Consider the following 23,290-nt stretch of genomic DNA (forward strand, 5'->3'; position numbering starts at 1 on the left):
TGGCCTCACACAGATTTGGGGTTGTTTTCTTGAAAACTGAGTTTATTAGAAAAGATGTGTCAGCTCCAATGTGCCAGGTGGCAGTCTCCCCTCTGGTTCCCCTGGGGGGTTTCCCTCTCAGCCCCCCATCCTACACAGCATCCATGGCAGGAGGAGCTTCACTGAACTGTCCCCCAGAGCCATGGTGGGCAAAGGCTCTACCCCAGCCTCCAGTTTGGTGTGGTCGTGGCAGAATCAGATCATCCACTGGTCCTGATCCTGCTCTGTCCCCTCCATGTCCACCTGGGAAAGAAAGAGCTTTGAGATCCCACACCAGAGAGAGAACCCAACAGAGGGAGTGAAGGATCGAAAACAGCCCCCAGAGCTCACGCTCAGGGTCCCACACACTGCACATCCCCTACTTTGGGGTCTATTTACCTCATTGATCTCCCCATCATCAGGAGACTCATTATAATCATTCATCTCGTCCATATCCTGCATGTCCTCATCATCTTCTGAGTCCTCTTCACTGTCTTCATCATCTTCATCATCCTCCTCCTCCTCCTCATCATAGTGCTGTGGACACAACAGCTCCAGCATCCCATCTGCCCCTCAAGCCCTGTGGCAACCCCCCACTTCCCAGCCCACACACCCACCTCGGATGCTGGCTTTCCTATGGGCACCAAGTTGTTGTCCTTCTCAGCGATGCTCTGGAGCTGGGGAAGGGAGAGAAATGGGTGAGCACCCCAACAGCTCCACAATACCCTGGCAAACAGGCCCTTCCATCTCAGCTGCTGGCTTGTGTCGCTTCCTGACCATGCCTATTTCCAGCTGGCAGCTGCTCACGGAGTCCTGCTGTCTCCCTGGCATCCCCCAGCCAGGCAGGGAAGAGCAGCTACAGACATCTGCCTGAACACCCTGGCACCAGGTAGGGTGGTCCCAATGATGCTCTGGGGCTGAGAGGTCAAAGTGTCCCCATATGTGGCGTGAGGAGCTCAAACACAAAGCTCATGTATTTCTTTTATCAAAAAAGAATCAAATTTGAGGCACCTCATCAGCCAGACAAACACAATCACAGCAGACAATTAAAGCTCAATTAAAATACGTCAGCACCTCCCACCCAGAGGGACCTGGAACCTCTTCTAAGTGCTGGGGTTTTAATTGATTTAAACTTTTTTATTTAATTATAAAAACTTAATTACTGAGGGTTTTTTTTAAACTTTAATCAAATAGATATTCCCCCCATACTCGGGGCACTGCAGCACCAAACCACGCTCATAGCGCAAGCACTTGTCAGTTACCAGGATCAGAAATCGCTCCTCGACTCCCTCGGGAGATTAGTTAATTAATTAATTGGGAGCTGGTGCAGGAGCCTCAGTTCAGCAGCAGCTTGTTAATTAACCCCCACAGAGTAAACGGGGAGCTCCGGGAACAGCCCGCACCGAGCCAGTGTGGCACACGGATCGAGGACGCGAGACCAGCGGTGCCCGAGCCGGCAACACCGGCACAGGACGCTGAAGAACGGGCACAGTCGATGGACACGCGGGGGGAGCGACATACCGGAGGAGCCCCGCGACCCCCCACCCCAGGCACTGCCTCGGGGCTGCAACGAGCACCGCGGCCGTGCCCGCTGAAGGAGGAAGGGCCACTTCCCCAGCCCCGAACCCGTTCCCGGCCTCCTGACACTCGGACCCACGGCCCCACATCTCCGCCCCCCCCCCCCCGGTGCCCACCCAGGCCTGGTGCTGCTGCTCCTGCTGCTGCAGCTCGGTCTCGTCAACGCACGGTCGGTCGAGGTTGAACCAGAGGGACTCGGTGAGGCGGGGCAGGAGTGAGGGGAACAGCGTGGACATGGCGGGAGCAGCGCCAGGCCGGCGCCAGCCGCCGAGCCGGAAGTGGAGTCCAACCGGAACCAGTTCCAGCGCACGGAGCATGCGCGGAGGGAGGGGGTTGTGTCTGGCGGGGCCAGGCCCACAGGGGGAAGAACGGGCGGGGCGTGGTTTGGGGCGCCATCCGGGGGCGGGGCGACCTCTGATTGACAGGTGGTGGGCTGCCCCCCTCGTGCGTCCGAACGTGACCACCCCCGGAGTTATCTGGGAGCCCCGGGGGATCGGGGTCTCCCGTGAGGAAGTGTTTGTGATCCCCACGGAAAACCTGTGCCCGCCTTGGGGCATCTCTGACTAATGATGGGTATGTGACCCCCACGGGTACCAGTGACCCCAGTGGGGAGGTATCTGTGCTCCTCATGGGGTATCTGCTCCTTTGGGGGTAACTGCCGTCCATGGGTGGGGGTATCTGTCAATTGTGAGGAGGTATCTTCCCCCCTTTTCAGGGCATCTGTGACCTCCGGGGCATGTCTCGCCCACCCATCATGTGTTCCAGGATATCGTTCCCCCCCCCCCCCCCAGCCCCAAGGCATGTCTGACACTGGAGGGTTTCTGTCCCCCCCGAGCCACAGGTGACTGCTCTCCCCCAGGATGTGCTCCCCCCTCCATGGGGCATCTGTGATCCCGTGGAGTATCTGCAATTCAATGAGGGGTACTTGGCTTTACCCTTTGGCCATCTGTGACCCCACAGGGGTACCTGTCCCCACCAGCAACATCTCTTACCTCCCGGCTCACTCACAGGCACCCTGTGGTCTTGGGGGGCCAGGTCCTGCCCCTTGTGCTGGTCTCAGGCAATCAGGCCACCTCCCACGGGAGGGGAGGAAAAACAACCACAGGTGGATTTTGGCTGGTGCTGGCACCAGCCTGGCGCCAGGAGGACAAATCCCAGCTGCATGCAGGGCTGAGGGGGCCAGGATGGGCACGAGTGTAAATCCATGACACAGCGGGGTGCCAGGGCGGGGTGCACTGTCTCCTCCGTGCCCTCAGTGCTGCCCAATCCATCACGTTCCCACGTCCCGTGATCAGTGGCCAAGGGTTGTGCTGCACCACGACCTTTGAGATGAGCTGCGCTCGTCCCATAGCACCTGGAGCCCAGCTTCCCACCAGGTAAGAGCCCTGACCCCTGGCACCCCCCAGGTAAGATCCCAGACCCCACTGTTGGTGGTCCTGGGCAGTGACCAGTGCTGCCACACTCGCACATGCACAGTGGGGGACTTTGTCCCTGCTGTCACCGTGTCTCTCAGTGCTGCCGTCCTGACCTGCTGTCGCCCTGGCAGAGCAATGGCAGCGGTGTTAGCTCTGCTGGTGCTGGTGGCCTGGCCAGCTGCCACCACAGCAGTGGCAGTAGCGCAGGACTCACTGCTCAACATCTGCATGGATGCCAAGCACCATAAAACAGAGCCTGGCCCTGAGGGGCAGCTCTATGGGCAGGTACGGTCCTCACCCACTGCGCCAGCACCCACTGGTGCCACTCGCTGTGGGATCACCAGGATGGAGGCTGGGGGGCTCTGTGCCCTGACATGAATTCCATAACCCAGTGTAACCCACCTGTGGGCACTGGTGCTTTCCCCGGACCCACAGCAGGTCCCAGCTGAACCCTGGTGGGTCCTGATGGGTCCCAGCTGAGCCCTGGCTGCCCTGGTGCAGTGTGTCCTCTGGAAGGACAATGCCTGCTGCACTGCCAACACCAGTGTGGAAGCCCACCAGGACCAGTCCTACCTGTATAAATTCAACTGGGACCACTGTGGGGCCATGCCGGAGAAGTGCAAGCGCCACTTCATCCAGGACACGTGTCTCTATGAGTGTTCCCCCAACCTGGGGCCATGGATCGACCAGGTAGGTGCAGAACCCCCCCTCACCCACCTACCAGGATCCCTGGGGTGAACTGGGGAAAACTGGGGGCCCTGCAGGCAGACAACAGCTGGCGGAAGGAGCGGATCCGGGATGTGCCACTGTGCCAGGAGGACTGCGAGCAGTGGTGGGAGGATTGCCAGGATGCTGTCACTTGCAAGGTCAACTGGCACACGGGCTGGAACTGGACTACAGGTGAGTGGGGGTTTCAGGGCACTCCCCTATCATGCCTTGACCCTCTAGTGGGTCTTCAGTCACCCTCCATCTTGCTGCAGGGGAGGTTGTGTCCACCTTCCCTGGTGGCTGTGAGTGGGTCTGTGGGTGTGAGGGTCCCCATGGGGTGGGGGTGGCAGCCAGGTGGGAATCCTCTGTGCATGTGAGTGGGTCAGGGGGTGTGAGGGTCCTCATGGGGTGTGAGGATGTGGTGATTGACCCTGTGCCACCTTAAGATCAACTCTGTCTTCCCCAGCAATGCCAAGTGGGGACCCATCTGCACCCCATGCGCAGGGGAGCATCACCCTCCCTTTCCTAAAGCCCCCACTTCACCCTCTGCCCCACCCCAGGCACCAACCAGTGTCCCAAGGGTGCCATGTGCCAGAAGTTCAAGTTTGTGTTCCCCACGGCGGCTGCACTCTGCGAGCAGATCTGGTCTGGCTCCTACCGCTACACATCCCACCACCGTGGCAGCGGTCGCTGCATCCAGATGTGGTTCGATCCTGCGCAGGGGAACCCCAATGCTGCCGTCGCCCAATATTACGCCCGTGGCAATGCTCCCCCAAACTCCCCGCTCTCCATCCTGCTGGCCCTGCTGCCCCTCACCCTCCTGGCCCCACTCTGAGCAGGAGGGGCTGCAGGCAGGAGCAGGGAGTAGATGGTCAGGGGGATCACCAAGTTGCCCTGTGCCTCCCCATGGGATGTCCCCAAGCTATGTCCCCCACAGGCATGGGGCTCATGAATAAACACTCCTGCCCTGCTTAGTGTTGGGGTGCTGTGGGGCTGGGGATTGGGGGGGCAATCGGATGGTTGAGGGACCTGGGAGTGTCTGACTGTCTGATCCTACTTCTGGTGAGGAGATGAAGCAAACCCATTCATTTGTACCGACCAACCTGGCTGCCTGGCACTGCCTCCCCCAAACCACTGTGCCGGGCAAAGCAGAAGGCACAGGGCTGCTTGCCACTGGGGCCCAGGGGGATTGAATGTGTCCCAGCACCTGACACAGCTCCGGGGATCACTGACACCGGGCATTACCTCCCTGGTGCACAGGATGGGACTGGGAAAATTATGGGGAAAAAGGGGAGGGCATCCCGGGGAGACCATAGCTGTCAAGGGAGTTCTGCCGGTCCGGAGCCCACCCCAGGGGTCTCTTTCCCCACATGCTCCGTGATCCCAGCTGTAGGGTGGCACTGTCCCGATCCCTGGGCCATGGAGAAGTCCCCGGTTTTGATGGCGAAACCGGGTCGTGCCCCCCACTTTTTCAGCCCCTGGTCCCAGCCCGGCCCCAGGCCTGCCCCACCGCAGCCCCCCTTTTCCCAGTGCCCGGCTCCCTGCTACCCTCACACTGCCGGTGCCTTCACACCACTGTGCCCCCGCCTCTCCCTTCGGTACGCCCCTGGGTGCCCCCAATCTCCCGCTGCTCCCCTGGTGTCCCTGTCTCTCCAAATGCTTCCCCCCTCCCTGGTGCGTCCCCCCCCCGGTGCTCCCCATCCTCCCCATTACTGCTGCCCGTTACCCGGTGCTCTCCGCCCCTCGGTGCCGCTGCCCCTCGATCGGACCTCCAGATGCCCCCCTGAACATCCTATTCATGGCCCCGGATCTGCCCCGGTACCTCTCGCGGTGCGACCCCCAGGACCCCACCAATGCTCCTCCGTCACCTCACTGCTGCTCCCCCAAGCTCCGTCCTGCTGCTCCCCCAGGATCCCCCGCGGGTCCACTCCGGTGCCCCTTCGACCCCCGCGGGTGCCCTCCCGCGACCGCCCCCCTGGTGGCCATCCCGGATCTCCCCGTGCGCCCCTGGGTACTTGGTCGGTGGCCCCCTGGGGGCCCCCGGTGCCCGCAATGCCCGAAGCCCCCGCGTGTCCCCTGGATGTCCCCGTCCCCCCACCTTTCCCCGCCCCGGAGCCCGCCCCCCGGGTCCCCCCTCCCCCTCAGAGCGCGGCCCCGCGGCGCGGCCCCGGTGGCGGAGCATGGCGGGCGCGGGGGGCGCGGGAGGGGCAGCCCCGGTGCCGGTGCCCCCCTGGTACCACCGGGACCTGAGCCGGGCGGCGGCCGAGGAGCAGCTGGCGCGGGCCGGGCGGGACGGCAGCTTCCTGGTGCGGGACAGCGAGAGCGTGGCGGGGGCCTACGCGCTCTGCCTGCTGTGAGTGGGGTGCGGGCGGGGGGGTGCCGGAGGGACACCCACGAGGTACCGGGGGGGCATAGGGGGAGATCCGGGAGCGGCCATCGGGGGTGGCTGGAGGGGGGGCACCGGGAGGGGACCGGCTCGGGGCCGGGGGAGCTGTGGAGGCACGGGCAGGGTGTCGGGGGGAGGACCGGGGGCGACCCTGGGGGAGGAGCAGGGGGGAGTTTGGGGGAGCACCGGCGAGGTACCGCCGGAGCTTTGGGGGGGTCCCGGGAGAAACGGGGCGGGGGTACCGGGGGAGATCCGGGCGTAGGAGTGGAGTATTCAGGGGGGCACCGAAGGGGCCTCGGGGATGGTCCAAGGAGAGCAGGGGGTCGGGAGGGGAGCAGGGGGTCGGGCCTGGGCGAGCAACGAGGAGGATCTGGAGGAGCACCAGCGAGGTACCAGGGGAGCACTGGGGCGTCATGGGGGGGGTCACTGCAGGGAGTCAGGGGAGCACTGGGGTACACAGGGCGGGTGTCCAGGGAAGCACTGGCAGGGGCCCGGGAAGAACAGTGGGAGAGGAACCGAGGGCGGGAGGGAGGGCTCCAAGGGAGCACTGGCAGGGGAAGCAGTAGGGATCACTGGAACGGATCCAGGGGAGCACGCAGGGAGCTTTGGGGGGGTAGCAACACCAAGAGGGCAGCAGGCAGAGGCAGGGACCCACCTGGGGTGACACAGCGTCCATGGGGTCACCAGTACTGTGGGGGTTGCTAGGAATTTGGAGAACTAGGTTGATAGGAATTTGGGCACAGGGAAGACTGGAACAGCCCTGGTCAGTGGGTGCTGGCGGGGTACAGACATGAGGAGACCTGGGGGTTCAGAGTGACCCGGGCACTTCTGGGACACAGGGCATCAGGGGAATGGCACCCACTCTGGCCTGGGTGTCCCAGGCGACCAGACACCAACAGATGGGGGGGTGCTGGAGGGGCTGGGGAATCTCTGGGCACTGGGGGGATACTGGGCTGGTTCCAGGGGGGCTGTGACACCCACATTGCTACCATGGGGGTCTATGAGATGGAGGGCCTGGCTCCTACCCCACACTCTTGGGGTTCCCAAGCCTACCCATGGCACTGGGGGGCCCCAGCTTCTGCCCTCATGTCTGGGGGTCCGCAACTTAGGGAGGGGGGACAGCTTTGTGCCCTTGAGTTGTGCCATGAGACTCCATGGCTCTCAGCTTGTGCCCGGTCTTGTGTGTGTGTTGACAGCCCTGGGGGTCTTGAAGTGCCTTTGCCTGGTGGTGCATCCCAGTACCCCACCATGCCTGGGGCCTCTGGCAGCTTGGTGTGCAGGTGACGTTCCATGTGCTGGGGTGCTCCTGGGGAGCTCCCAGGGCATGCCACTGGCTTTGCTCGAGGCTGGCTACCTGTGCCAGCACCTGGACCTTGATGTGGTTGTGGAGTGGTGGTAAGGGCACCTCAACTCAAAGCTTTTCTGTGCCCTGAGAGCCTGTGGGAGAACTGGGAGTGCACTGTGAGCTGGCCTGCCCTGGCCTGGGGTTGCTGTGTGCTGGTGCCACGTGCAGGTGTCAGGCATTCAGTCTCCATGGTGGCATGGTTGTTCTTGCCCGTGGACAGTGGCAAATGCAGTTTCCCAGCCACGTGGGCACAGCTTGGCTCTGGGCACCAGCTCCCCACCACAAAGCTGGGCTGGCGAGCAGCACCGGGCACAGCACTGGGAGAGCACGTGATTCTGGCACCTAATGGTGCCGTGGGGCTGGAGGTCATTGTGGCACCAGTGTGGATGACTGGGCTGCAGAGAGCATGGTGGTGCAAGTGCCTGGGTAAGGGGTGTCTGTCATTGATCCCCCACGGGATCACTGCCTGGCAAGGAGACCATGGATGCCACATGGCTGGGCTGTGGGATGGGACCACGCAGCATGGCAAAGCCCGTCATGGGGATGTCAAGTTGAGAGGCTGCACTCCAATAAGGACTATTGGGAGTCCCTGGTAGTGTGATCTCACCGGGCACCAGGCACCCCCACTGCCAGTGAGTGGGTGGACAGGGCTGTGGGGCCATTGGCCCCGGCTATTGCTGGAGCCCTAAAAATAGCTGCAGGGTCAGGAGGAGGAAAGGGAACTGCAGCGGGATCCCGGCAGCGTCGGCTTCCTTTAACCCTCCTGCCGGTGCATCATGGCTTCACCGGGCTGGATGTGGCAAACCAGGCCATCTCACTGTGCCCTCACCATGGCACACTGGGGTGTCTCACCGTGGCATACCGGGGTGTCTCACTTGTGGCCTCACTGTGGCATATTGGGGCATCACTGGAACCCACAGTGCTGTGGCGGTGGCACCCCAGGGCGTGCTGACATTGCCAGTTGGTGAGCAGTGCAAGCGGGGACAGTCCTGGTGTGGTGTCCCACAGGAGCACGGGGGCTGGAGCCTTCATCCTGGCTCACTGCCAGTTCATGGGGACACCAGTGCCAGGGTGCTGCCAGTGCGCATATGGTGTCCCCCTCGGCACAGTGCCCACACCCCCCTCTTGGTGGAGTAGGGTGGTGGGTGCCCCTCTGTGCGCCACAGGGCACTGGGGACATGGGGGTGCCTGCTGTGCTGTGGCAGGGTGCTGGCTGTGCGTCAGAGCTGACAGGGGAGTCCCGTTGCTCCTGCATAAAGGCTCTTTGTGTCCAAGCCCGGTGCTCTCTGGCCCCCCCGTCATGGCTCACCAAAATAGCAGCCACCAACGGTGCGGGACTAGGCAGCCAGGGGGGCCCTGCAGTCCCCCTCTGCCATACCACACCCTGTGCTGGGTGTCCCTCCAGCCCCCTGTTGGTTATCCATAGGGAGCCCCTTGTCCTCCCCCACAGCTGAGGTTCCTTCTAGGGGTCCTGCTCCTTGGTCCTCCAATTTGGAGTTCTACATACTGGTGCTGTGCTGGGGTTCCTCTTGCACCCCCCATCGCACCTCCACTGGTGTTCCTGCTATGGAACATTAGGACTTCCCACAGAGACCCCTTATGCTACTTTCATTTGGGGGTGTCTTTTTGTGCCCCCCCATCCTACCAGCTAGGATTCTCCCACAGACTCCTTTGAGCTGGGAACTCCTGATGCCCTCACCCAGCCCAGTGGGGTTTTCCATACAGGCCCCCCATAGTGGATTCCCATTCAGCTACCCTACTGCTTGGAGGGTTCCCTGTGGTCCCACCCCCCAATGACCTCTGACTGGGCATGGGGCACCTGGGAAGACCCCAATGGTGCTGGGGTGGGTCATACCTGCAGAGGAGGGAGGAAAAATGGGGTACCTGGCACTGCAGGGGGTGTGGTAGCACCAGGGGACCTGGTGCTGTTGGGTGGTGGCAGGGTAACCAGAACTGTGGGGTGACACCAGGGGACCTGACACTGTGGGATAGGATGTAGGGACATGGCACCCTGTCCAGGCACAGCGTGGGGGGATGGATGCTGCCTTGTCCCAGTCCTCCAGCCCTGTGTCAAGGTGCCACCGGGCCAGGGGGCACAGCAGCTGAGTGGACCAGTGGCCCTGGTGTGGTGACAGCCACCTTGATGCTCATGGTGACCTCTGTGGCCACAGGCCAGCTGAGGAGCCACTGTCCCTGCTGACAGCACTGGAGTGGGGAGGTCTGGCAGTGCCGAGGCTCCCTGTCTCCTGGAGTCCCTGAGATGGGGACGGGTCCCAGTCCTGCTTCTTGCAGCCCCTGATGTTGTCACCCCATCTCTTAGCGCTGCCCGTCACCCCTGCCCCGGGATCACGTCCCTGGTTCCTGTCAGCTTCCACTGGAAAATAAATTGTTTCCTGGCGTCCTGGCTGCCAGGTCCTGCCTGCTCCTGCCAGCTCCTGCCTGTGTGTCACGTTCCACTGTGGGGAACTGCGGAGAGTTCTTTTAAAAATGGATGGTCGGGATGAAATTAAGCCAAATGAAGCAAACGTTGTATCTGAAAAACCGTTTATTGGTAACAAAAAGGAGAAGGAAAAGGAGTTGCCCAAACAAAAGAGGGCTAGAACAGACAGAAAAGAAGAAAGGAAAATGGAAAAGGAATAGGGGAGAGGAGAGAGAGAGGACAGAGAGAAAAAGAGGGTGTTACCCCCAGAAAGGCAGGGCAGTGCTGTCGGTGTCCAGGCGGCGGGGGGTGTGCTCGCTGCCTGCCGGTGGCCGGGCTGGGTCTTAGCGGGCCTGCGCGGCTCCCGGAGGGGCGCGGCTCCCGCGGCGACGGCGCCGGATGCGCGGTGGGTGGGCACTCGGGACCGGGAGGAGCGGGACCCCGGGCAGGGTCATGGCGACCGGCTGGATCGGGGCGGCAGGGCGGGCAGTGATCGGCGCGGCAGGGTTGGAAGCAGGCAGCCCAGGCAAGGACGCGGGGCGAAGTGGCAAGGCGGCGGTCAGGCACACAGGAAGGCAGGACAGGTGTGGGAGCGAGCTAGCGAGGGCAGGAGAGCCAGAAGGCAGGCTGAGGCCATGGCAAAGGAGGGAGTGAGCGGGAGCAGCGAACAGGAGCAAGACCCAGCGAGCTGTGACGCAGTCGGGTTTTATACCCTTCTGGCCCTTCCCAAAGTCCACCCGAGGACAGGGAACCATTGGTCCGGTCCAACCTTTCTTTGCCGTCCGTTGGCGGAGACCTTTTCGTGACCTGATTGGAGAAGCCCCTCCACAGTATCTCCTATTGCTTGCCTCATGGGAGGTGTTGCCAGGCGAAGTCCTCCCAGAGACAAGGCTTCTTCTAGCTGCCTCCTGCACGTGGCACATGTGCTCCTCTCCTCCACATGCCTCCGACAGCCATTGTTGAGGCATAACTAAAACTGAATTGGCTCCTCACACTGCACCTGCCAGCTCCTGCCTGTGCTGTGGGCTGGGGACAGTGCCTCTGGCACATACAGGCAGTGTGGCCAGGGCAGCAATGGTGGGGTTGGAGCAAGTGGGGGAGTCCCTCTGGGACTCTCAGCACCTATCCAGGACTCCCAGTACCCATCCTGCAAGCATTTTCCCATGGGTTTTCCATGGGTTTCCCTGTCAGTTCCCCATGCCATGGGGGATAGCGGTATTGGAGCTCCTCACTGTGAGTGCTGGTGAAGTAGGGGTCTGGCTGGACGAGTACTGGCATCCCTTTGGGACTGGTGGGGGCCATGCAGGCAGGTGGGGGGATGCCACCCAACCCTAAGCACCCTGATGCCCTCCCTGCTGCCACAGGTTCCAGAAACACGTCCACACCTACCGCATCCTGCCGGACGAGGAGGATTTCCTGGCTGTGCAGGTGGGCAGCGCAGGCATGGGACACCCTGTGGCTCACGGGCAGTGGGGGTCTCCAGCTCAGCAGTGCTCAGTGTTGACCTCATGCCGTGAGTTTGCCTGTCTCTCTGGCTGTGCTGGGCTCAGCCCTGGCCCAGTGCCACATGCGTGCCCGACTGTGCCGGATGGCTTGGCTGTGCTCGTCTTGGCTGGCTGTGGCACCGGGTATTTTTAGAGCAACAGAACCCTCTTTGTGCTGGCCAGGCGGGCAGGAAAAGCTGCTCCTGGGAGGGAGGAGGCCAAGGGATGGCTGCTGCCTGCACCCTGCTAGCCCACCTACCAGCCCTGCAGGCTCCATTGCATCAGGGCCTGCTCTCCACTGGGAGGCTGTGGGGTCAGCCCCCCATCCTGCATGGGGGCCCCTGCATGGAGGGGTTCCTGCACGGTGGCATCTCTGTGTGGGAGGATATCTTCATGGGAGTCTCTGCATGAGGGGGTCCCTGTGTGGGGGTCTCTTCATGGGACCATCCCTGCATGGTGACAGCTCTGCATGAGGGGATCCTTGCAAGGTGTTATCCCTTCCTGGGGGTCCCTGCATGGTGGCATCCCTGGGTGGTGGGTTCCCTGCTTGGTGGTGTCTCCACCTGGGGGGTCCGGTGATACTGGCTGCAGGCACTGATGGCCCCGGTATCTCCATGTCCCCGCAGACATCACAGGGGGTCCAGGTCCGGCGCTTCAAGACGCTCAGCGAGCTGATTGCCCTGTACCTGCAGCCCAACCAGGGGCTGGTCTGCACCCTGCTCTTCCCTGTCGAGAGGGAGAAAGAGAAGGAGACCGTGGAGGACAGGGACTACTCGGGTATGGCAGGGTGACATGGGCAGGTGAATAGGGTCCTGAGGCCCCTGGGGTGGCGGTGACTGGCCCCTTATTGCCCTGTTGCAGATGGAGAGGATGAGAAGCCGCCATTGCCACCACGCTCCGGCTCCACCAGTTTCTCTGGCAGCTTGGTGGGGCTCAGCCCCACTGGCCTGGGACCATCTGTGCCGGAGGGGCCAGTGGAGAGGTGAGGGTCTGTCTGTCTTCTACCTGTGCCCTGTCTGTCCCCTACTCCTCCCTGCTGGCTCTCACCCCCTGGGTGTTCTGTCTGTAGCACCAATGGGCTCAGCAGCATCTCCCACGAGTACCTGAAGGGCAGCTACACCCTGGACCTGGAGGCGGTGAAGGGAGGGGCCAGCAGCCTCCCCCACCTCAACAAAACCCTCGTCACCTCCTGCAAACGGCTGCACAGGTGGGTGCTGGACGCTGGAGCAGATGGAGGGACATCTGTGCCACCCACTGAGCTGGCTCCTCTTGCCCCTCCAGTGAGGTGGACAAGGTGTTGGCAGGGCTGGAGATCCTCTCCAAGGTGTTTGACCAGCAGAGCTCCCCCATGGTCTCCAAGATCCTGCAGCAGGTGAGGGGAATATGGGGGCACAGCAGTGGCAACCCCCCACCATGGTCTGCACCCACAGACCCCACCATGGCACCATCCATGGGTGGTGGGAAAGCCTGTGGAGAAACACCAGCATCCTGCCCCATCCCAGGGGCCCTGCCACTTGGGGTGGGGAGGGAGGATCTGTGGTGGTCTGGGGTTCACATCCCAGGGTGACCTGCTGGGGGTTCCAGACAGCAGGGCAGAGTGGAGAGCAGGAGCTGGAGAGCCTGGTTCTGAAACTCTCTGTGCTGAAAGATTTCCTGTCCTCCATCGAGAAGAAGGTGAGGCTGGGGATGCAGGAGTGGATGGCCTGATGAGGGTGTCCTGAGGGGTTTGGATGAACTGGAGGGGCTGTGGGGCTGAGGGCACTGGTGGGACTGGGGCAGCTGACAGGGATTGCTAGGCTGGTGGAGCTGGGGGTCTGGGGATGGGCTTGTGGGATTGAGGCACCAGAGGAACTGGGGAGGGCCAGTGGAGCTGGTGCTGGTAGAGCTGAGGGGGCCATTGGGGCCCTGTGGACTGCAAGGGCTGGTGGGGCTTGGAACGTTGGTGGGACTGGAGGGGTTGGTGGAGCTGGGGGGACTGGTGAACTCTTGGCTGACCCTGCTGGGGGCTCTGGCAGGCACTGAAAGCCCTGCAGGAGATGAGCTCGGCCACCCCCACCACCACCCCCCAGCCCTTGTCCCGCAAGGCCAAGAGCATCCCAGTGCAGACGTTTGAGGTGAGCCCTACCCTACTCTCTGCCCTGCCCAGTTTTGGAGTTTTGAGGGGATTTCGGCATCAACTGAGTGCCTCTGGTGTGACACTGAGGGCACAGACTCCTAGGTGTCTCTGGGGGAGGTCAGATGCCAGATTGGGTGCTGGTGTGTCCCCTGTGTCCTCCCTCATCCCAGTGTCCCCTGGCAGGTGAAGCTGGATATCACCCTGGGGGACCTGACCAAGATTGGGAAGTCACAGAAGTACACGCTGAGCGTGGATGTGGAGGGGGGGAAGCTAGTGGTGCTGAAGAAGCAGAAGGACTCCCAGGAGGACTGGAACACCTTCACCCATGACAAGAGTGAGTGGGGAGGCATCTGGGGGGCCCCAGCACACATGGAACTGCCTTTGTGCTGGGGAGCATCCCTGTGGGGCTCGGTGGGATGGAAGCTGGGGGATTTCCTCATGCCGGGGGTGTTTCCATCCTGGGGGTCCCCCAAAGCATGGACTGGGGGGGTTGCAGCACCCAGCTGGCACCCAGCACCCTCCCAGTTCTTGCCACTCCTCGCCAGTCCGGCAGCTGATCAAGTCGCAGCGGGTGCAGAACAAACTGGGCATCGTTTTTGAGAAGGAAAAGGATAAAACGCAACGGAAAGACTTCGTTTTTGTCAGTGCCCGGGTGGGTAATGCTCAGCTGGAGGCGGCAGGGCACAAGGGGTCCCTTGTGGGGATGGGGTGGGGCAGGATTTAGCCCCTGGGCCCTGGTAAGGCTTGGGGACAGGCGCTGGGTACTGGTGCCTGATGGCTGGGTGATGTCCCTGAGGCAATCCTCCATGCCCTGAAGATGCCAAGTTTGGCTGAGCCAAAGCAGGGGGGCTGGAGAGGGTTGTGGGTAGCCCCTCTGCCCCCCCTCACTGCCCCCTCCTGCAGAAGCGCGAAGCCTTTTGCCAGCTCCTGCAGCTGATGAAGAACAAGCATTCTCACCAGGATGAGCCTGACATGATCTCTGTCTTCATTGGCACCTGGAACATGGGTGAGCGGGGTTGGGGGCAGCCCACAGTGGGGTGTCAGGGCCCTGGGGTCCCCCCTAACTGTGCTGTACCCCCTGCAGGCAGCGTTCCCCCCCCGAAGAACATCACTTCGTGGATCACCTCCAAGGGGTTGGGCAAGACCCTGGATGAGGTGACGATGGCCATACCGCATGACATCTACGTCTTCGGCACCCAGGAGAATTCCCTGGGAGACAAGGAGTGGGTGGACTTTCTGCGCACTGTCCTCAAGGACTTCACAGAGGTTGAGTACCGCCCGGTAAGAACCAGGGGGTCCAGGGGACCCTGGGGGCTGTGGGTGCAGGCACTGGTGGGTGGTGGAGGTGTGTGATGCTCAGTGTCCTGGGGGTCGCTGTGCTCTGGCTCTGTGATGCTGGCTGTTCGGGGGTGCTCTCGTGGTGCTGGGTGGCTGTGGGTGCTCCAGGTCTGCTGACACCAGATATTTTGGGGTGCTCTCCTGGTGCTGGGTAGCTGTGGATACTGATTGATGGTGGTGGGATTCCCTGGCGAGCAGCCTTTGGTGGGAGAGGCTGGGATGAAGCAGTAATGAGCATCCACTGTGGATGCACCAGAGGCCCCAGCACATGCTGGCAGGGGGCTGAGGGTGCTGGCGCCCACAGGTGGCCATGCAGTCCCTGTGGAACATCAAGGTGGTGGTGCTGGTGAAGCCAGAGCACGAGAACCGCATCAGCCACGTCAGCACCTCCAGCGTCAAGACAGGGATCGCCAACACCTTGGGTAGGGGCACAGCAGGGCCTAGAGGGACACAGGGAGTGTGCACTGCACTGGGGGGGTCCTGGGGTATCTGCCTTGTGGGGGGGTTCTGTTGTTGCATGTGTTGCATGAGGAGGAGTCTCAGCATGTGTACCTTGCACGATGAGGAGTCCTGGTATGTGGGCGTTGCATGGGGAGGGGTCCCAGTGTGTGCGTTGCACAAGGAGGGGTCTTGTTGATGCACAGGGAGGGGTCCCAGAGCACGTGTGTTGCATGAGGAGGGGTTTGTGTGTGTGTCTCACAAGGAGGGCTTTGTGTGCAGCGCACAGGGAAGGCTCTGGGAACGTTTGCGTTGCATGAGGAGGCTGTGCATGAGTGTGTTTGACACGAGGGGGGCTCTGGGGGGCTGTGTTTCGCGAGGAAGGCTCTGGGTGTGTGCCAGGCTGTACGTGCTCATGCTGGCTGGCCAGGTGGGGACTGTGCCCCATCACCGTGACCTGGGGCCGGCTGGGTGCCCATCCCTGAGGGAGGATCAGGGGTTGCCTGATCCCATCCCATGTCCCCATTTCCTCACAGGGAACAAAGGCGCTGTGGGTGTCTCCTTCATGTTCAATGGCACCTCCTTTGGCTTTGTCAACTGCCACCTGACATCCGGCAATGAGAAGACTGCACGGTGAGCACCCCCACCCTGGGCTGGGCCAGGAGAGGGCTGTTGCCCCTGTCCCCATGTCTGTGATATGCTATCCCTGTGTCCTGTGCTTCAGGAGGAACCAGAACTACCTGGACATCCTGCGCCTGCTGTCACTGGGGGATAAGCAGCTGAGCTCCTTTGACATCTCCCTTCGCTTCACCCACCTCTTCTGGTTCGGGGACCTCAATTACCGCCTAGACATGGACATCCAGGTCTGGGAAAGGGGGTGGGGGGTGGGGGTGTCAGGGTCTCCTTCCCAGCCCAGTGCCAGCCCCTCTGTCCCCGCAGGAGATCCTCAACTACATCAGCCGCAAGGAGCTGGAGCCGCTGCTGAAGGTGGACCAGCTCAACCTGGAGAAGGAGAAGCACAAGGTGTTCCTGCGCTTCGGTGAGGACTGGGAGGGCTTCAAGATGGTCTTGGGGTGGAGCCCCTGCTGTTGGGACTGTCCTGACCCATTGCTGTCCCTGCAGGTGAGGAGGAGATCACCTTCCCCCCGACGTACCGCTATGAGCGGGGCTCCCGGGACACCTATGTCTGGCACAAGCAGAAGCCTACGGGGGTAGGTGCTGGGGCAGGGGGAGTCAGGGGAGTGGAGGACACCCCAATCTGAACCCCCACCCGCTGCCCCCCCGCCAGGTGCGTACCAATGTGCCGTCCTGGTGCGACCGCATCCTCTGGAAGTCTTACCCCGAGACTCATGTCAACTGCAACGCTTACGGTGAGCAGTGTGACCACCCCCAGCACCCTCGTCCCTGTTCTGGGGACAGTCCCCCTTCCATCCTGACTGCTTCCCCATCCACACTGGCTGCAGGGTGCACAGATGACATTGTCACCAGTGACCACTCGCCCGTCTTTGGCTCCTTTGAAGTAGGAGTGACATCCCAGTTCGTTTCCAAGAAAGGTGCCTATGCCCATGGGGATACTTTGCTGTCCCCCACCCCTCCATGGTCCAACCTCTCCCTCTAAGTGGGGAGGTCCCAGGGGGATTCCAATGCCTTGCTTCTCCATGGAGGGCTTTCCAAGTCCTCAGAGCAGGCATACATCGAGTTTGAGAGCATAGAGGCCATTGTGAAGACATCCAGTCGTACCAAGTTTTTCATCGAGTTCTATTCTACTTGCCTGGAAGGTGAGAGCTGGGATGGCAGTGGGAGGTCCCAAAGGGCTTGAGAGGGGTCCCAGGAAGCTCATGGGGTCCTGGGAGGCTGATGTGGTGATGCCATCTCCCTCTACCACCACAGAGTTCAAGAAGAGCTTCGAGAACGACAGCCAGAGCAGTGACAACATCAACTTCCTCAAGGTGCAGTGGTCTTCCCGGCAGCTGCCCACGGTGAGGAGGGGCTGGGGGCTGACAGGGTGGGTGCTGGGGAAAGCTGCAGGCAGGGAGACCCCCACTCAGTGCCAGCACCCCACCCCCTTGGCCACAGCTGAAGCCCATCCTCTCCGAGATTGAGTACCTGCAGGACCAGCACCTCCTGCTCACTGTCAAATCCCTTGACGGTTACGAGTCCTACGGTGAGTGTCCACTCCAGCACCCCCTAGCATTGCCCCATCACTGGGGTGTCTGTGGGGTGCAGACCCCCAACTTCCCCACTGTCACCCCCAGGGGAGTGTGTCATTGCCCTGAAGTCGATGATTGGCAGCACAGCGCAGCAGTTCCTCACCTACCTGTCCCACCGTGGTGAGGAGACAGGCAACATCCGCGGCTCCATGAAGGTCCGGGTACCCACAGAGCGCCTGGGCACCCGCGAGAGGCTCTATGGTGAGGACCCCTCACCCTAGGGGGGATGGTGGGGACAGGACTCCACTGCTGAGCCCCTGTCCCCCGGCAGAGTGGATCAGCGTCGATAAGGATGAGACGACAGCCAGCAAAGGGAAGGTGCCGCCAGGTGCCAGGGCCACCCAGGACTATGCCAAGTATGGGGGACAGGGCTCGGCAGGGTGGGGGGCACCGGTTCCTGTGGGTCGGGAGGTCTCAGGAATTCACCTGAGCACAGGTACTGCTCAGAGCATTCCTCTGGGTTGGTGTATGGGATGTGACTGGGGACAGTCCAGGTGTCACTTCTGTGCCATACAGGGCAGGGATGGGGCTCTCAGCCTCCAAATGTGGCGCTGGCTGTGTTTTGGGGGCTGAACCCTGTGCTGGAGGGCTGAGCCCATCCTGGGCATCTGAGCCCTGACTTGGGCTGCTGAGACTCATTCCACGGGGTCCGAACCTTGTCCTGGGTGATCTGAGCCCTGTCCTTGGGGTCTGAACCCATTGTGGAGGTTCAAGCCCCATGGGCCACCCAGCACCTCCTGTTGTCAGGTCTGCAGGGCGGAAGCCCACCAGTGCTGAGCCCCCCACCACCACTCTGGCAAAGCTCCCAGAGGAGCCTGAGAAGAGCAGCACTGCATCAGCACCGCGGCCCCCTGCTGCACACCGCGGCAACCCTAGGGATGAGGCCACCCCGAGCCGGTGAGGGAGTATGGGCAGGGCTAGGGAGGGGGAGCAGTCTGGGGGTGTCATGCTCACCCCTGTGCCTGCAGGTCCAAGGTGGAGGCAGTGCCAGAGCTGTCAGGGGGTCCCCTGAAGAACAGCTTCAACAACCCAGCATACTACGTGCTGGAGGGGGTCCCCCACCAGCTGCTGGTACCAGGGGACCCTGGCAAGCCCCCCAAGGCCAAGGTGCAGCTGGCAGTGCCGGAGCGCTGCCGGTGCCCCTCGGCGAGCCGGGGTGGCGAGAGTGATGAGGAAGAGGACCTTGGCACCCTCAACCTGCCGCCGCCGGATTTTCCCCCGCCGCCACTGCCACGGGAGCTGGAGCTCCCCCCAAACACCTTCTTTGGCATCCCCAAGGAGCTGCCGGTGTCCACTGGGTGTGAGGACCCCAAATCCCACCCTGCTGCCTTTGGAGAGGCTCCCCTGCCCAAGCTGCACCCCCGGCCACCCCCAGCCGCCAGGGCTGGATTTGGGATGGAGGGGGCTGGTGGGACACCTGTTACCGGGGGGCTGCCTGCAGTTGGGGGCCTGCCCACTCCTGGGGGGCTGCCAGGAGGGCTGCTGGATGACCGTTCCTGCTCCGTGCTGCAGATGGCCAAGACGCTGAGTGAGGTGGACTACGGGGGTGGGAAGGGGAGGGTCGTCCCCCCACCACCACTGCTGGCCAAGGGGGGGCTGCCTCCCCGTTGCCTGCACCCCGACTATGGCCGCCCCCTTGCCTTCCCTCCCCACTCCATCCAGGAGAGCATCCAGGAGGACCTTGCTGAGGAGGTGGGTGATACAGGGTGGGCAGGGGTCCTCAGAACCTCAGTTGAGGCTCCCTTTTGGGGGCCCCATGGTGCTGAGGCTGTTGGGGTGCAGGCGCTGGGCCGTGGTGTGGGCGTCGTGCCCGGTGTGGGCGAGTGGCTGCGGGCACTGGGGCTGGAGCGGTACGAGGAGGGGCTGGTGCGCAATGGCTGGGATGACCTGGAGTTCCTCAGGTGAGCAGCCCCCCAAAACGGTGGGGAGGGACCCCCACCCACTCCCACCACCAGCCTGGCCAACCTAGTGGGTCTGTGTCTTCCTCAGGGTGTCACAGTGATGCCTGGGTTCTGGGGAGGTCCGTGGGGGTGCTGCCCTTGATGGTCCCCACTGTCCCTGGGGGTTCTCCACTACCTGCTGAGGGTCCCTGCTTCCCCTGGAGGTCCCCTCTGCCCCCAAAGGTTCTGTGCTGTCCTGAGTGGGGCCCCATTGCTCTCAGGGGTCCCAGCTGCCCCAAGGTGCCCTTTGCCTCTGGGGATCCCCACTGCCCCCTGAGGGTCACAAAACGCCACAGCAGGGACAGGATGGAGCCTGAGGAGGCACCCAGCAACCCAAGTGGGGGCTCTAACACCCTCAGGTGGGGACCCCACCCGAGGCTGGGGTGCCCCTCGGGGGCAGAGAGCCCCACATTTGTGTCTCATTCCCAGTGACATCACAGAGGAGGACCTGGAGGAGGCTGGAGTGCTGGAGCCTGGCCACAAGCGCGTCCTTCTGGAGAGCCTCCAGCTCCGCAAGTAGCTGCCACCGCACATCCAGCATCCCGTGCGTCCCATGGCCCAGCATCCCAAACCCTGCAGCCATGCATCCCAGACCTTGCAGTCCCGCGGCCCAGCATCCTGCATCCCACAGATGCACATCCTGGATCCTGTGGCTGTGCATTCTGCATCCTGCTGCCACATATCCCGGACCCTGTGGCCCAGCATCCTGCAGCCGTGCATCCCAGATCCTGCGGCTGTGCATCCCAGATCCCTCAGATCCTGTGGCCATGTGTCCGCAGCCCAGTATCCTGCGGCCACATATCCTGGGTCCCATGGATATGCATCCCAGATCCTGCAGCCATGTATCCTGCAGCTGAGGATCCTTCACCCCACAGTCCGACATCCTGCATCCATTCATCCCACCATCACCAGCAGCCAGTGGGAGCCCCAGGACCTCCACAGCCCACCCCCCACCCTGGATGTGGGGTAATGGCGTGGGAAGGGGGCGTGGGGGGACAGCGGGGTGGTGGGTCCTGGTCAGATAATTTCACATGAGGGTTCCTACAGGGTGCCCTCACATTTAAGTTATTTTTTATTTATTGGGAGAAGGGATAGGGGAGGGGGTGTTTGAGGGTAACCCTGGGATCCTGGCTCCCCCCATGGCCCCTCACAGCTAGAAGGAGGAGGCTCTGAGCAAAGTCGTGTCTCAACCCAAGTGCCTTTATGATGCCTGGGATGGGATGGGATGGGATGGGATGGGATGGGATGGGATGGGATGGGATGGGATGGGATGGGATGGGATGGGATAGCTCAGCCAGCCCCCATGGACAACACTAGTCAGAGCTCAGGGTCCCCATCCCCACCTTTAAGGATCTTGTTCCCACCCTGAACGTCCCATCCCCACTGTGAGGGTTCCTGTCTCCACCCTGGGCATCCCTGTCCCCACCCCAGGGCACCTATCCCCCCGAGGGTCCCTGTTCCCAACGTGGATGTCTCACTCCCACCCTGGAAGGTGGCACCAGGGGGTGCCTGTCACCATCTCTGGGGGTCCCATCCCCCTGCTGTAGGTCCCTGTCCCAATTCCATAGGATCCTGTCCCCACCCTGCACATTCTCTTTGCACACCAGGGGTTCTACCCCCACCCTGATAATCCCCATCCCTACCCTGGATGTGCTGTCCCCATCCCTGGGAGTTCCTGTCCTCACCCCATAGGTCCCTGCCCCTACCTCCGGGGGTTCCATCTCCACCCCAGGTGTCCCTGTCCCCACCACAGGGATCCCTGTTGCCATTCCTGGGAGTCCCATCCCCACCATGAGGATGGGACCTGCCCTAGGGGTGCCTGTCCCACATCCCTGGGGGTCCCTGTTCCCACCCTGGGGGTCCTGTCCCCACCTTGGGGGTGCTGCTCCCATCCCCAGGGGTCCCACCACCACCTTGAGGGTCCATCCCACCCAGAGGTTCTGTCCCCAGGGGTCCTATCTTCCCCATACTGGGGATTCCGTCCCCACCTGGGTGGGTGTTGTCCCCACCCCCGGGGTCCCTGTCCCCACCACAGGGGTCCCGTTCCTATGTGGTGGGGTCCCCATCCCCACTCTGGGAGTGCCTGTCCCTGTGCTGGGAGTCCCATCCCCAGCCCAGGAATCCTGCCAGAGCAGAGCCAGATCAGTGCCTTCCCCCAGAGCCCACCCCACACCACCAGTGCCTCCGGGGCATACCCCCCACTCCCACCCAGTTTGCCCATTAGGTACTTGCTGGGTCCCTCCCCCCAGGGTTTGTGTTGCCCTTGGGGGCAGCAGGGCTGGCAGCCGGGTCCCCTTGTGGGTGCTCAGCCCCCAGCCTTGCCAAGTGTCCTTCTGGGAGGGCCCCCAGGGTGGGGGTCCCCAGGACAGGGGTCCTCCCACCGTGCCTTCCCCACTGGGATGCCCCCCCCAGGCTCTCCCTGTCCCCAGGGGGGACGGGGGGGATGCTACCCCCACACCCCCCCACTCCGGCTGAGATGAAGGATGGGCCAGGCCCCCCTGGCATCCCCCAACGTCCCCCCTCTGTTTGTAACTGGGGTGTTTGGTGTGAACTTCCCCCACTAAACCCCCATCTTGTTGTGCCCAGTGTTTGGTAAATCTGGAGTGATTTTTGTCATGTTTCATGCAATGGGTGTGATGGAGCTCTCAGTGTGGGGAGGCGGGGAAGGGTTTGGGGAGGGGGGCAGGATGGGGATCCAGGGTGAAGAGCTGCGTCCCAGCATGATCTGTGACCCTCCCAAGCTGGCTGTACTGGTCCCAGCAAGGTGGGGACCAGGTCCCTTGTCTCCTTGCCCACCTTGTGTACCTCAGACTGCTCTCCCAATAGCCTCGCATGCTTCTTGTCCCCATCCCAATGCCCCCAAGACCTTGTTCATCATCACCCCCCAAAAGGTCCTTACAGGCTGGGGGCCTGTGTGGGGCATCCCTCTCTTCACCCCACTTGAGGGGGCTTCCCATGGGGTGCCCCCCTCACCTTCCTGCAGCTGCTTGGGGTCTTCAAGTGGGGAGCAGCCAACATAATCCCTAAGGTGCTGGGGGTCTGTGGCATCACCTGGGGGGTTCTGGTGGGTTTCAGAGGGTTTAGGGGTGGGGACTATGCAGCACCCCCACCCCTGCAGCCCTTGGTGGGGGTGGGGTGCAGCAAGGGCTGAGGGCCAGCAGCAGCATCAATAAATTAAGTTTAATTTGGATTAGTGGCATTTGCAAATGTGGGTAATAAATTACAGAATGGTTAAAAAACAAAAAAAGAAAAGTGGGGAACCCACCTCGGGGGGGACTGGGAGGAATACAGGGGGAACAGGGACACGTGGGTGGGCTGCCAGCATTCTCACCATGAAGCCCACCAGCATGGCAGCACCAGTGTAGTGGGTGGCTGGACACGAGGGGCCCACCAGCACCACCGCCCCTCGGGGACCCTTTGGGCGGGGATGTGCGGGGGGGGGTCCCAGCTGCACCCGAGCCAGCTCCCACCAGCCTGCTGCTGGCAAGGGGTCGTGGCTACTCCGAGACATCCCACTGGCTGCTCCGGGGGGTCCATCTCACAACAGCCCCCTCAGGGAGGCCACCTCACCCCCAGCAGTTCTGGTGCCCCGTCCCCATTGGCAATGCCTGCAGCAATGCAGGTGAGTGCTGAACCTCCCAGCCCTGCGTTTACTCCCCAAAGTCTTCGGGGGGGGGGAAGGGGGTGGGGGGGTGCGTCTTCTTCCCGCCAGGGTGCTGCTGGGGGGGAATCCATGTCAGCAGGCAGGATCTGGGGGAAATCGACTCCTCCCCACACCCACCAAGGGGCGTCTCCGTGCCGGGCTCCCCGGCACTGCGCACCCCGTGGCCCCCAGAGCCCCCCCATAAAGTGCTTCCTCGCCCCCAGCCCAGCGGCACAGCCCAGTCTCCTGGGG

General features: G+C 62.4%; 3 protein-coding genes across 6 annotated transcripts; 2 read left to right on the plus strand and 1 right to left on the minus strand.

Annotated features, from left to right (window-relative positions):
- Positions 1–21: 21 nt before the first annotated feature.
- ANAPC15 (anaphase promoting complex subunit 15) lies at positions 22–1,902 on the minus strand. The gene is made up of 4 exons (XM_069023545.1): positions 1,713–1,902; positions 636–695; positions 418–555; positions 22–282 (listed from the first exon to the last, which is right to left on the minus strand). Exons 1-4 carry the CDS (start codon positions 1,830–1,832, stop codon positions 235–237), a joined length of 366 nt encoding a protein of 121 aa, XP_068879646.1. The 5' UTR covers positions 1,833–1,902; the 3' UTR covers positions 22–234.
- Positions 1,903–2,016: 114 nt separating this feature from the next.
- On the plus strand, positions 2,017–4,693 carry LOC138114275 (folate receptor alpha-like). 3 transcript variants are annotated; one of them, XM_069023527.1, is made up of 6 exons: positions 2,017–2,169; positions 2,892–2,972; positions 3,110–3,296; positions 3,513–3,701; positions 3,776–3,911; positions 4,280–4,693. In XM_069023527.1, exons 2-6 carry the CDS (start codon positions 2,926–2,928, stop codon positions 4,552–4,554), a joined length of 834 nt encoding a protein of 277 aa, XP_068879628.1. In that variant the 5' UTR covers positions 2,017–2,169; positions 2,892–2,925; the 3' UTR covers positions 4,555–4,693. The 3 variants fall into 3 exon arrangements, with proteins under 3 accessions (XP_068879628.1, XP_068879619.1, XP_068879636.1); XM_069023518.1 differs by lacking the exon at positions 2,017–2,169 and having other exon boundaries at positions 2,603–2,972; XM_069023535.1 differs by lacking the exon at positions 2,017–2,169 and having other exon boundaries at positions 2,604–2,972; positions 3,143–3,296.
- Positions 4,694–5,880: 1,187 nt separating this feature from the next.
- Positions 5,881–20,614, plus strand: INPPL1 (inositol polyphosphate phosphatase like 1). 2 transcript variants are annotated; one of them, XM_069023574.1, is made up of 28 exons: positions 5,881–6,072; positions 11,234–11,297; positions 11,980–12,130; positions 12,215–12,335; positions 12,423–12,560; positions 12,635–12,725; positions 12,938–13,027; positions 13,369–13,467; positions 13,653–13,803; positions 14,015–14,121; positions 14,373–14,475; positions 14,554–14,750; positions 15,112–15,229; positions 15,782–15,878; positions 15,970–16,108; positions 16,185–16,284; positions 16,368–16,456; positions 16,534–16,615; positions 16,709–16,798; positions 16,910–17,023; positions 17,136–17,224; positions 17,322–17,409; positions 17,501–17,656; positions 17,727–17,811; positions 18,203–18,352; positions 18,424–19,147; positions 19,238–19,356; positions 19,825–20,614. In XM_069023574.1, exons 1-28 carry the CDS (start codon positions 5,900–5,902, stop codon positions 19,913–19,915), a joined length of 3,816 nt encoding a protein of 1,271 aa, XP_068879675.1. In that variant the 5' UTR covers positions 5,881–5,899; the 3' UTR covers positions 19,916–20,614. The 2 variants fall into 2 exon arrangements, with proteins under 2 accessions (XP_068879675.1, XP_068879665.1); XM_069023564.1 differs by having other exon boundaries at positions 18,424–19,356.
- Positions 20,615–23,290: the final 2,676 nt, after the last annotated feature.

The sequence above is a fragment of the Aphelocoma coerulescens genome, chromosome 1, assembly GCF_041296385.1.
Source record: "Aphelocoma coerulescens isolate FSJ_1873_10779 chromosome 1, UR_Acoe_1.0, whole genome shotgun sequence".
Classification (NCBI taxonomy): Eukaryota; Metazoa; Chordata; class Aves; order Passeriformes; family Corvidae; genus Aphelocoma; species Aphelocoma coerulescens.